The sequence below is a fragment of the Pterocles gutturalis genome, unplaced genomic scaffold (assembly GCF_000699245.1).
Source record: "Pterocles gutturalis isolate BGI_N339 unplaced genomic scaffold, ASM69924v1 scaffold11352, whole genome shotgun sequence".
Taxonomy (NCBI): Eukaryota; Metazoa; Chordata; class Aves; order Pterocliformes; family Pteroclidae; genus Pterocles; species Pterocles gutturalis.
Genome location: NW_010110293.1, coordinates 28127 through 42251, shown reverse-complemented (window position 1 = coordinate 42251; position 14125 = coordinate 28127). Strand labels below are relative to the sequence as shown.

Here is a 14125-nt window from a genome sequence, read left to right as displayed (position 1 = left end):
GGAAAGAATACAAGCAGACAGAGATTGCATTCAAATTGCAGTGTTTAAAGGCTCCTTCTGGATCCATTCTCCATAAATTATCTACCTTGCCTCTGACTCCAGTTCTGCCTTTGCTCTGCACAATATTGTGTGCTAAGTTGCTCCATAATTTAGTCAAAAGTGTGAAAAATGATAAATTTGGTTTAGTTTTGGTTTTTGGTTGGCCATCCTTCTATTAGGAGAAGTGGGACACTGAGGGAGTGATCAGAGCTATGTGCACTGTTTAAAATTTATATGTATCACAAGTGTATATATTTGTATAATATTTTCCAGTTTTGCCTGTTTCTTAATGATTTCTAGTATTTTATTTACCTTTCTGACCCCTGCAGAGCATTGAACAGACATAGCAGAATACTGCCTGAAAAAAATATAAAGAAACACCTCTTTCTTAGTGGTAATAGTTGTTTATCTTTAAGTAATACTGTTCTTGTTCTCTCCGAGATCTACAAAAACTTACTTCTAAAGAGTCACAAATGGCCTCACTCTAAACAGTCTGTGTGGCCTTTCTACTCTAACCCTACACCACTGCTGACTCCAAGGCCCTTTTTCCACCAGCTGTCCACTGGATGCCAGTGTTGATACACAGAAATGTAACTGAGCCAACATTTTCATGAAAATAGGGTACTTGAATGAATTCAATATCATAAATGTAATTATTTTCCAAGAAGCTACAAGAAGATTCAACTGCATATTAATTTAAGAAACATTTTATACTTCAGCTTTCAGATATTAGAGCTCCTCTTTCTAAGCACTTATAAATACTGTAAATTTGTGAATAACTACTTTTCAGCAATACCTTAGACATTGCTATTTTTTATGTTAGGACTACTAACATAAATAGAACACTACTGATTAATTAGCATATGTGATTTGCACGTACACAGGATATGTTTTTAAAGGGAAGAGGATACGCTACATCACTGCAGCTTAAACATGAAGTCGCCGGCACAACTCTGTACATCCTAGAGGCTTTTCCAAGTGTAACTGTACAGAGCCTTTTTAAAAAGCATCATTACCATAAGTAAACCAATTATAGCTATAAAGCTTTTAAAGTATATGTAAGGCTTCAAAAACCACTTCTAAAGGGGTCTCATAGTTGCCTGGACTCTTTTGCATATATTGTCACAAGATTTATAAACCAGAAATGGCAGAACAGGACCAAAAAGAAGCTCAAGACCTACACAGTGATTAATTATCCTTTTAACTAAACAAATCCTGTTGGTGGAGAGAGAAGTGGGGGGTGGGAACAAGTTACAAAACTCATATCTTCTGGAAGTGTTTGAGAGAGAGGTAAACAGAACTGAATCAAAAATGAGCAATTTTTTTAACAGTTATAAAAATGGCCTATCTTACACGTTGTATTCCATTTTGTCTCAAGACTATTATTTGGCTCAAGTTTTACTATGTTAGCAACTGGTCAGTTTGGTGTTTATAGCATGAATAATGAAGATTTTCAGGCCCTCAAACTGCGAAAGCCAGTATGTTATTTCCTGATGTATGCAACTGTGAGTATTGATCTTCTCATTAATAGAAGTCTATAAATTCAGAAACAGGTCAAAGCTTGGTTTTGAAAAATTACACTTTGTAATATTTAACAGTTGTTTGGCCAGGACACTTTGCTATGGGTAACCACTAACGATGTCTTTCCACACACCACTATTATTCAGTAAAGCCAGTCCATCTCCCTCTGTAGTTTGCAACTGCGTTCACGGAGTATGCAACAGTGGAATTACAGGGGATGGAAGATGCACTTGCTTGTCTGGATACAAAGGGCTCCACTGTGATCAGCGTAAGTAGATTACTTTCAGTATAAAACATATTCAACAGGTCTGATACAGTTAGAATTGGTGAGGCTAAACATAACACTACTCTCAGGTTAGTAACACTGAACCTCAAACCCTATGTCTGAGCTCCCATAGCCATCATCACCACTTCAATCACCAGAATAATGACAACAGCACTGCGATCCATGATCCCAGATTAAGCACACTTTGAACAGGTATACTACAGGATGAAGACCTCCTGGCACAGTGTGCAGACACAGCTTAACCTGTCACCCTCTGTCCCTCAGCAATAGAAGAATGTGAGGCCTTGCAGTGCCCTGCAAACTCCAGATGCACTGCCTCGAGTGAGGATGGAATACAACTGCAATGCACGTGTCTTCCCAACTACCACGGGGATGGTACACAATGTGAACGTAAGTAATTTTTGTGTCCACTGAGTTCTTTGGATTCAGCGCCATTAGTATTATTACAGTTCAGATACTGAGTCCACTTTTAAAGCAAATCTCTCCATTGTCTTAATTGTTCTTGGGTTCATACCCCAAAGCAGTCTTGGGTGCACAAACTAGATTCCTTCTGGATGAAACTAAACCCTAAAACATGCTCCAGAAGCACATCAGTCCAACTGCTAGTAAGCTTCAGTCCATGCAACCAGACTAAAGCTAGAAAACCCCCTTGAAACGTGTAGTATGGAAACTGGGTCATCAATGCTTACAAATCCAGTCCTGTCACATCACTGGACTTGCTAAAGTTCAACCTCATAGTTTGCTTCCATAAAAATCACCAACAGCAATCAAGGGCTTATATTTATTGAACATCCACCATGTGGCAGCTGAGCTTCATCACTGAGCATAAGCTCTACAGACAAGGTCATTTTAGCTTTCATATTTTTTGTGAAACAAAGGTAATAGCATCTCAACTAGAGGTAAAAGTCTACCTTAAAGTTGTCTTTATAGACACCCCAACTTGCCATTGAATGCTCAGATTAACTGTATTACAAGAGTCTCTACTTACATTATGTCTTACAGAACCAGTTCTTCCTTCTAGACCAATTGCAATGAAGAAAATACTTGTATCTGATGTTGGAAGGACTATCTAGTAAATGTTGGCTTGGATCAGGCCAGAAGTGCAATACTTCTGATCCTCTCCAGGAATATTAATGTTATATAATTCAGCCCTCTTGGGCCTAACTATGGTGTAGTCCTCTCTAAGTAGGCTTGAGTAGCATCCAAGACCAAGACATGAGAAAGTCACTCTTCAGGGAACGTGAGGTTCTTCTAGTAGGCAGTGTAGACAGGCAAGAGACAAAGAAATTGCATCAACCAGCAGAGAAGGAAGACGCTAGCATCCCTACCTCTCTTGGGTTTTGCACTGATACAGCCTGCATGGATGTTGTTCCTCTGTCCCAGTGCCTTTAGATACTGGGGTCACCTGTGGCTTAAGCCAGTGTCTTTTATATTTGACTGGCTGGGAAACAGAGAAGCAGCAGCTCCAGCACAGCTAAGCACATAAGCGAGGATAGCAGTAGCTGCCTCAGACTCAGCTTGGAGTTGGCATTGCTTACGGTCAATTTGAGCACGTGAATGTGTGTATGTGCATGATTTCACACTGGAACAGAAGAGAAGGCTTGAAAGAGTGGAGGTCAGCATTGCCAACTCTCTCAGTCCCAGCTGAGGGAGAAGAAAGAGGAGACGGCAAGACAGTGAGCACAGCAGCACCTTTTAGGTGAGTCCAGGGTCTGCCACCTTCTAGCTACAATGTGTGCTTGACCATATCGTAAACTGGACACAAAGATGTGAGAAGGTGCTCTCCAACCACTGCTGGACTATGAACAAGGACAAACAATTCCATTGCCTTGAAAAAAAGGGCTCACAGAAATAACTAGTGAGCTTCCAGTCCAGGCCTGAAACCTCAGCAGTGTGGAAGACACAGCTAAACTGGCCAGTTTTCCATTAGCTGAACAGATGACATTATATTGTTTAATTACCGGAAAGAAAACAGCAAAGGCCCATTGTATTGAGAAATATTTTCCAACTGATCTAACACGTGCTTAAAGCTTGTACGGACCTTGTATCACCTACCTGACCTTCTCTGGTTAAAATCCACCAGAGAACAGGGAAATAGTTGTGATATTTTAATGAGCACATTACATGTTTTAATCTGTTTATAACTCAATATGCCAAGTTAAGAGATCATTTCTGTTCAAAAGCAAACAGTCGGTTGCTACATTAGTATAAACACATTCCTCTCTTCTGTCTTCGTGCCGCCAGGATACTTCAGACTTGACTGTTACGAGAAGTTTAGTCTACCCGGGCTTTGTTTGGCATGGAGGTGCTCTGGCAAATCCTTGTCTTCAATTTGAGAACTGTAGGCAATAATTCATTTACTTCACTTCTTTTTTCACTAGCTATCAACCCATGCTCCAAAAAGGTCTGTGATCCTAATGCTGACTGCATTTACCTCGGACCAAATCAACACAAATGTACCTGCCAAGAAGGTTACAGAGGGGATGGTCAAGTCTGCTTACCCATAGACCCTTGCCAAGCAACATATGGGAATTGCCCTGCACAGTCCACCATTTGCATATATGATGGTCCAGGAAAGGTTAGTGTTGAATGAATGCCCCAGATGTTTCCTGTATCAGCTGCCTAAGAAGAAATAATGCCTTCTCTCCAAAAATAAGCCATGAGGGTATGGGCACAGGCCTCGGGGAGACCAAGCTTTACTCCTAGCTTTGGCATAAGCCCTGCTGTTGACCAGGAGTGAGTCCCCTTACCTCCCTTCTCAACGTATCTGTATCATGTTTCCCCCTCTGAAAATAGGAATGGCAATTGTGTTCTTTTTCCTAGAATATTTTGGCTCAGATTTGCCTCTCCAGAATGGAGGCACTGAAATAAAGCTTCTTCCAGTTAAATTTTGTCTTTCTGACCACAGGTGGCTTGTAGGACCAGTAGACTCCTTACACAGGTACCAGAGATACATGCCTAAAGTTAGTGTCTTTAGGAAAGAAGTAATCTGAGTCTTTGAGGACAACCAATGAAAGGCACTGTATAAAGGCTGCATATTATTCACGCTGTTGGGAACTGGCTCAGATTTCAGTGAGTAAAACTCCTGCCACCAAGAAAGCACACAACTTCAGAAGACCATGCCCGTTTTGCCTGGACATCTTGAAGAACCAAAAAGGGACTTGGTCATCTAGGGTTGTCCTGCAGTTCACAGTCATACAAGTTCCTCCTCTCAGGGATGTCTCAGTGAGCTGCATGTGGCTGGTACACATGGGCTGGTGTGTATAACAGCAGTGCTGATACACCTCGCTCATTAGTATTCTTTAGCACTCATTTTGAGAGACAGAGGGCTGTGGAAAGAAAAGTAAAAAATTTTACCTATCCACACTGATTTTAAATGTTCTCTGGTCACAGAAATGAATCTACAGGGCTTTACCTGAAATAAATTTATCTGAGAGTCAGTAGTTTTCTGGAGTGGATAAAACCTAGAAGGGAGTTCTATAAATATGGATAAGCTTTATACTTGCATCTGAACTCACCAGATGATTAACTAAGACTCACTGTCTTTAAACCTTAGTTCCAGAAAGTATGCTGAAATCCACAATTTGTGCATGTCTAATTTTTCTCTCCCCTCTCCCATCCTTCTGATTTAGTCCCACTGCGAGTGCAAGGAGCATTACACAGACTTTGTACCTGGGAAAGGATGTAGCATGACAGACATCTGTGAAACAAACAACACCTGCCATAAAAAAGCTAAATGCTCGATGGCTGCACCAGGACAGATTTCGTAAGTCTTTTGTTTATTAAAGCTTTCAGCCAGATTCTCCCTCCTCTTCCTAGTAAACAGGCTGCTAAAACAAATCCAGTGGATGAACACCTCCTGAAGTTGTCATTAATGGTTTCTTTATCAAGGACAAATTGCAAGATTTAATGGAGTTAGGGTCAGCCAATTAGCATAGCATTTGATTTCATCAGAGCAACTGCTAATATCTATTAAGTTTTACTTTTATAGCACTCAGAGGTCATTTCTACACTAGTAAATAAAAAGGACCAAGACCTCTTTTCTGTTCCACAGGGCAAGAAGCACCGCCTGGCTCACAGCTAAAATCTCTTCTTCTTCCAAAACAGAGTACCTGCCTCTTGGCAGTAGTCCCTGGCACACGCTATCCCTTCAGCTGTGCCTGGGCACTGCCTGGGAAAGTTCTACTTGGTGTGGGCCAGAAACATGCCAGGCACCATGCTAAAAATTAATCAGCATTAATTATCATGGGACAGTGCTGGAGCCTTGGCTCTTTTTAGTATACTAATACAGATACAACAAGGAAATCTGACCCCCATGCTGTGAAAGCAACACCAACCTCAGCAGATTCCTCAAATCCTCAAGTCAAGCACGTGGGAAACCGCAAAAAATCTGCTTGCAGAGTTTATTTTCCTGTACAGAAATTTGCTACACAAATGTTAGGAGGAAAGTAAGTTTTAACACTAAACAAAGCTATCTTCGGCCAAAGAATTTGGATTACACATTTCTATAGGCCAGTGATGGTTAGTACTGCATTTAAAGAGGTGTCCCTGAAACGTTAGTTTTCAGGAGCTGAGAGTTTGAATGTCAAAGACAAGACAGGCCATTAGCTGTAAGTTTGGAACAAATTATTTATCATATAGTTCTACAGACAGAAAGTGTTCACTCAGGAGACTATTCTTATTGCCAGTTCTTGCTTCATCGTGCAGCTTTCCCTTACAGTGTAATATCAACATCACTTTTGTGACAACTATTGTGCATTTCAAACAAGTTTATCTAGAATATCCCGTAGTTCATTTCAAGAGCTTAGTATACTACTCAAACTGCACTTAGTACATACCTATACTATACTTAGTATAATATACTAATATACTGCACAACATGAGTCAAAAATTTAAAATAAAATTCCATGTCACATAAATCAGGACATTTCTTCCCTAATTTGTCATGTTTCACTGTTGCAACTCAATTTTCAACAGCTGAGGAAGTTTTGAAAATTTTATAACAGGAAAACAAGCAATCCAACTGCTTTGCACATCATTCATTCAATGACCTTTAATAGCAAAACTAAATACAGAAGAAAGGAGTGGGATTCAAATCAAACTAAAACTATCTATTTTGAAAAAAAAAAAAATGAACCTATATTGAATAGTTTCCAACTAAGGAAAACCCATTTATGAAAGAGGGACTTTGCAAAGGAAAATATTGATTTGTATATGTGGGCAAAGTCAATTGTTTCTGATAAGTGACAGACACTTACTGTATGTTGGCTGCATCCCAGATTTTAAATGTATTTGGAAGGGCTTGTTTTGGTGGATTTCTTTTAATTCTTCTAAAACACAAAGCTGTAACAGGGGCCACAAAACTATGTTGCTTCTTTTCTTTTTGATTCTGTTTTTATTAAAGACACAGTTCTGCTGTTAGCTTCCCCCCATATAGTCACTTCTACTTTCTTCAGAATCAAATGATTTGTACAGGAATAAATCTCTCATATGGACAAAGATGTAGAAAAGACAAACATTTAGTTTGTGAACACAACACAGCAACCTCCTAGAAAGTCAAGATTGCCTCTGTTCCCATATAGATCTTTCCTGATTGAGTGCTGACACTTTCTATGGCATTGCTTCAGCACACTATGTTCAGCCTTGCCCAGAAGCTACAAAGCTTCAATTGGTGCAGAATTACACTGCATATTAGACCATAGCCTCTCTGGCTTCCAAGCAGGTAACTGTCTTTCCCTCATCTAAACTCAATTATTTTCTTTTTTAATCCCACTCTTATTTTTACTCTATGTCTTCAATGTAGACATTAGTAGCTTCATAAATGAAAACTCTATCATACAAGTCTCAGGGTAAAATGGAGACAGAAAGCTGACCTCCCCTTTTCCAGAGAGACAGAATTCTCTTCCCCCTCCTAAGTAAGCTGTAGTGACAGTTCCCACCTTTTTCAGTCCTGCCTATACTTTCCATGCAGCATATCATGAAAACATCAAACAACTAAGTTTATATAGTCCAGCAGGGTTTGTTGTAAAGCTATTCCTCTTTAGAGCCACCCAGCCCATACAACATGCAGTGCATTCAAAGCAAAACCTATAAAGCCATACACAGTACGAGTTGCGAACCAGATCAAAGATCCAGACAAAGCTAAGACAAAACTGATCTAGTCAGTCACCCAGCTGGTCCTTCCCAAGCCCAGCCAACCAAGTAAATTACTCCATCAGAAGGCATCACTGGCCAGACAGGTTGAAAGGTTCAATCCCATGCAATAGGTGCTGGTCTGTAATTGCTAAATGCTTTCCTTTGTCAATCAAATCCAAACCATGTTACTGCACACCCACTCAGTTACAGGCAATACTGTCCTTAGAAAAGAAGTTTCAAACTACGTAGGCATTTCGGCAGTTCACTGTGCCCCTGAAAATGATAGCCCAAAAAACCTACTATGTTTAACCACCTGCTTCTTTATGATCATTTGCTGAAAAAGAGAGGAAAAGTTTATTTTGAAACCTTGATCCAATTTGTGCAATATTTCAAGGGTAGTTTCTTTTTCCTACTAAACTATTACTCAGCTCCTTTGAAGCCTCAGTTTTTTTCTTCTCTGCTCAGAAGTGAAAGGGGCTATGTACCTCAATACAGCAATATTTATCCCATGAGAAGAAAGGAGTCAGCTCCCAAGGAGGAGCTGCCCCTCTCTCCCAGCCCTAAACCCTTCATCCAGGCTCCACAGTCATACTCTCTGCCCAAGAGATCCCTTTAAAAAGAAGAGGGCTCACCATCTGAATTGCATCCTAAAAATGTAAGATGCTTTTAAACTGCTATTTTTACCCAGGACCAGAAGGAGTCAAAACTTGAGCCTCTTGGCCAAAATCCCATCATCCTTCTGAGTCTATATGCAGCCCCCCAGACTGCAAGGACTGTGGGGATTTTCAAGTAAGATTGCTATCATCAGGGAAACAGCTATGGTAGAAATTGTACGTGGGAAACAGGAGATGATTTGGCATCAGGCTGATACTACTGCGGGGTATGAGTGGCAGATGTGCATTTGTAACAACCAGCACATGCAAATGATTCGGTCATTAGTTATATAAAAAACATCTTTTGCTTGCGTGGAGTAATGTTCCTTCTCTAATGATGCCTTTAGAAAAAATATCTAGAGAGATGAATCATTATGGATAGGGCTTATTCAAATACTGAACATGCTGGAGACTTAATTAGGAAAGACACTATTAAAAGCCAATGTTTGGCAACACATACCATATAGTTGTTCATCTTCCTGAATATAGTTAGGGTTTCTTTCTGTGCGTGCTACATGTTGACAAGCACCTGCTTTAATTTTAGCACTGAAGATGAGTGACTGAGCTGACACTACCAGCCAGTCCCCCAGGAGCAGCCAAGCAGGGGCTCATTTTCTGAAGAGTGCAACAGAAAGAGCTGAGATTGGCAAAACCAACATGCATCAATGGCCCCTCACATTGAGACAAGCTTAAAGAGCCCAGATTTTTTAGAAAGTGCTAACCACCTCCTCCAGTGAATAGACAGTCTGACACCAGGTCAAGGCACACACAAGTCCTAGTTGCTCTTTGAAACTCACAACCATTTGTACCCATCAGCACCTAATAGCAAGAACCTGTCAATCACATTGACAACCAACAATTTCTTCCCCACCTCTCTTGCAATGCTGAGGTCTTTCACGGCCCTAAGATTCAGTTTTCACGAGGCATATTCCTTCCTTTATAGGACAGAAAATGTCAGACTGACACTTGGGGGATTTTTCCATAAATTTCCTCTAGATTTTGCCTTGGCTGCAACATGCTACTTCAAATGCAGCCCATCTCAAGGCAGAGAGGACATGGAGCCTATCTCAAGGCATTACCTGTCACTCTCACGAGCACCACAACCTGAGCCTGCTTTGGACGTACATAGGACTGGGTCAACCATACATCACCAACACCTCCCACAGGCTGGAGTCCCCAGGGGACAGCCAGAGTGTTACAGATGACATGCTATTTCCAGTGCAGAAACAGCAGCAGCATAAAACATACATCTGAAAAAAAGCATGAGATTTCATGCTTCAGCAGTTTTGGAGGGGGGGGGGAAGGATAACATTAAAGTAAAATTGTAATTGTCCAAAATGGTTGTGTCACTTAAAGGGCAGGGTAAAAACAACTACGTTGCTTTGCTGAAAGGACTTACACCTCTGCCTGTCTTTTTCTACCAGTCCCACACAGCTATCGCAAGGATTGATGAGCTGCCATCACACCCTTCATACACAGCTACCATAAATCATGCCAAGTCCCACATAGTGAGTGGGGTCTTCACCCAACTGCCTCCCTGCTGCGAGGCTGGCACCCCACACACTTATGCCATAGCCTCCCCTTGCCCACAGGCAGGGAGGCTCAGTGGCTTTCTGAGCTCCAGTAACTACATTTGGGGAACACAGGCTGCACCACAGCCAGGGGCATTGCATAGCCCCCATTTAAATAGATCCTGCAAGACAGACACTGCTGCCTTCTGGCCCAGCTGACAGAAGGACATAATGTCAGGCAAACAGCCACAAGGCTGCCATACACACTGACACACTTTGCAGCATACAGAAGCAGAGATTAAACTAAAGTGCATTGGTGCATCCTGAAAATGCCTTCAGAAAAGCAGTAAGTAATACCTGGGGCAGGTTTAGTGAGAGCCTTGCTGACACCACAGGGCATCAATGCACAGCTAAAATGACGATCCCTTCTCAGGTGTACATGCCAGGGGGGCTCCGTGGGGAACGGGTTTGTGTGCTATGGAAACATCATGGAGCGCCTCCGAGACCTGAACGCTGAAGTAGGAGGACGGTGGCAAGGCAAGCTGACATCCGCCTTATTGCTCATGGGTAAGTGACCACACACAAGAAGAGTCAGGCACGATTGGTATGACGTGCCTTGTAATGACTGCAAAGATTTTTTTTTTTTAGTTCTGATTTTAAACCTCTGGAAAAAGAGCTGAATATTAGAAATTTTAATGCCTTCATCTGCAGAATCAGTGGTCTCATACTGCTGCATGAAACAGAAATACCATCAGGGCAGAAAATTAATTAACTTTCTGTGCATCAGCTTTTATTACCGGCTATATGTTTGGTGATATTTGCACTGCCAGCAGGTTATCAGCAGCCTATTGCTCACCCCATGAAGACTGAATTAATTTCAAGCAGGAGGCCATCGTCCTGTAAAGACACATCTCCAAAGAAATGCTGTTTTCATGTCCATCACCCTGGTCTGCATGTCATGGAATCCAGGATGTGTGAAGCATTCTGAATGTTTTGCCTCATCCTGTGTCAAACATGCAGCAGCACCTGGATTTCACATCCCATCTGCCTCTCATCTTTAAACAACTTGGATTTTAGCATCTTAAATTAACATTTAATAATAACAGATAGTGTTCTTTCTTATTCTGCCCTTGCATACCTGGCAGAGAGTACATAGTCCCCTCTTCCAGTGAGCTTTTCAATACACATTTAAACTTTTTTTTTTTTCTCCCTCCTTCCTCATAAGAAAATGTCTATGAATGGCCGCTGAGTACTCTGGGACCATTTACTGTGCTTGTACCGACAAACAAGGGGCTCAAAGGTACAAATGTAAGTAAACAATGGAGCGGGTTTTAAACTGGGGTGGGGGATTTAGCTTCTTCAGAAATCTCATCTGTATTAAAAAGTGTTTTGATGCAACAGATTTGAAAGAACTTTCTGCTCTAGTACACTTCTGGATACATTTAAATCTAGGGGTCAGAGATTGCCTTTTTTCCTACTTGAAAGAAAACTAAAAGAATTTGGCCAGTCAGGGTAGAACACAGTCATGTGTCAAGTTTTGGATTGTCTTACATGGCTATGCTCAAGGGTTTTTTTCACTTGGTTGAGCCAGGGCCTGAATTAAGATCTGAATTTTCAGCAGGGAGGCCTACAGGTCACCTTTTATGTAAGGGTGATTTAAAAATAATGTTTTTAGTTAAAAAAAAAAAACAATAAAGTGGCCTTGATCAGCATCCAGTACCTTCCCCTGGAGTTAGGACAACCCTGGGGCACTTACTGCTCAGGCAGGGACATAAGGGTGTAATGTGACCTGAACTTAAACCGAGAGAGGCCTCTACTTGGTTCAGGCTCTATCGCCTCACTTCAGAAAAAAAAAAAAAGTGTCATTTCAGAAAGTAACAGCTGGAGGGAAAAAAAGCATTCACCACAAGATTCATTATAGATTAAGCCTATATTGAAATAAATCTCTGTTGTTCTGCTCTTCTAGATAAAGGATCTTCTGAATAATAGACAGAAAGCACAGTACTTCGTGAAACTCCATGTAGTCGCTGGTCAGTTGAATACCAGTAGCTTGAATAATACTAATGTAATATACACTTTGACTGGCAAGTCAGGGGAGATAACAAAGGGAGAAAAGGTAAGCGGCCTTCGAGCCTGCCTCAGCAAGAATGCTACTTTCTGGTCATTCAACAAGGAATATGAAAGGTGTTTCCACTGTGAGATGTCAGGTTGCAGATAGCTGCTGGATTACAAAATACCACAGCTGTGGCCATTCACTTCAGGGAGTTTAAGTGAAACTTGAAACCTCACCAGCACCAAAGTTCCCACTAAAATCAGTGAAAACAGAAGTTACCTGCAGAGTTGTGTCAACGCCGAGTGACACAGCAGTCTAACACAGACTGCTCTAAAAATGTTTGCTGAAATTAAATGGTCTTAAACCTGCAGGCATGACCAAGAGCTGGGGGTGGGACATTAAGAGAGCCTAGGTGAAGTAAGAGGGGGAGGGGGGAGGGAAAAACCCAGAGCTTATGCTAGAAATCTGTGCCTACTGCTCATGCAGAGTGAGCACTGGCTGCACTGCAGATCCCACCTCCCACTGACCATCAGCCTGGGCGTCTTTTGAATGATGCAGCACATAGAAGCCAACATAAATCAAATGCACATGGCAATTTATCATGAAAAACAAAGTTCATCACTAACCCAGCTGATCTGATGTTAAAAAACATCAGGGCAGACAGATCCCACAGTCTAAAATAATTGTTCTCTACAGCTGATATACCAGGTTTTATAATACAGAATTATTGCACTTGGTCCATTAAATGCTTCTTAATGCCTTGAGCCTATATGAAGGCTGAAATCAAGTACTCATGTTTTAGTAGATCAATGGCATCTGAGAGACCAATTTCATTTCTTTAACAAATACACACTCCATTTGTAACAGGAAAATATCATTGCTGTCTGAGGCCTGCTGGTTTCCTGCAGGCTTCAGTACAGTGCAGAATCAGCAACAATTTGTTGTTTTAAATATACATATAATATAAGGAAATGGACCGTAGTCCCCTGAGATTACATGAGTTGACCTTTTCAGTACAATCACATTTTAAATCATTTCCTGGCAGACTTTTATTGCTAGCAGTCATCAGAGCCCTTTTAGGTATACTGCTCTCACCACAGAGCCTGTCTCTGCTTCTCTTCTGAACTTTGCTGTCCTGGAACATAATAACATGGTCCTGATCCAAAGTCAATGGATTTTTTTCCATTTCCTTGACAGGCATTGGAAGCAACCTTTAGCCTCCCCAGATTTAAATGGCTCAGGTGCTGGCAATGGAAGTGGGTGTCAGGCTTTATTCAACATGCATACTCACTCTGTTGTAATTCCATAATAAAGAGCTCACTACTCATTGCCTGGTTTCTTCCAGGATAATCAACTGAGAATTAGAATCCAAGGAGGAAGAAGGAAAGGAAAACTTTTGCAAGGAAATGTTATCACTTCCAATGGGATTTTGCACATTATTGACAAAGCAATGGACAACGTGGAACCAACATTTGAAAGCAGCAAAGAGGTGAGCTGTAAGCTCTACACATGCAATATCTTACTTTCTTTTAAAATAGTTTCACATTAATGGAATGCAAAGGAGGATGACTGATAGCAGCTAGACAAACTCTGCTGAGCCATTGTGCATTAACTCAGAGAAGCAACATTCAAACTGAAATGTAGCAATGCAGTTGCCACAGCAAACAGTCATTTGCTCTTCTGCCGAGCTGGTCCATGGAGGATTTGGTTGTACTCACTGCATTTAAGTTGCTCCTTGGGAAACTAGCAATCAAGATCATTGCATTTCACCAAATTACACAATACTAAAGGAGGGAAGTCCGGACAGACACCAGGCAAGACTTGCATTCATAGAATCATAGAATCATTTAAGTTGGAAAAGACCTTTAAGATCATCGGGCCCAACCATTAACCTAGCACTGATAAGTCCACCACTAAACCATCTCCC

The 14125-nt window shown here is 41.2% G+C and overlaps 1 protein-coding gene across 1 annotated transcript in view; it reads left to right on the top strand.

The window, feature by feature from the left end:
* The window catches only part of STAB2 (stabilin 2), a gene marked incomplete at both ends in the record, with an annotated part of 48277 nt that overhangs the window by 6642 nt on the left and 27510 nt on the right, over positions 1–14125 (top strand). Inside the window, 8 exons of the mRNA XM_010073300.1 lie at positions 1733–1828; positions 2111–2236; positions 4228–4424; positions 5479–5612; positions 10579–10712; positions 11371–11453; positions 12112–12261; positions 13544–13687. Coding sequence (XP_010071602.1) covers positions 1733–1828; positions 2111–2236; positions 4228–4424; positions 5479–5612; positions 10579–10712; positions 11371–11453; positions 12112–12261; positions 13544–13687 — 1064 coding nt within the window. The remainder of the gene's footprint in view (positions 1–1732; positions 1829–2110; positions 2237–4227; positions 4425–5478; positions 5613–10578; positions 10713–11370; positions 11454–12111; positions 12262–13543; positions 13688–14125) is intronic.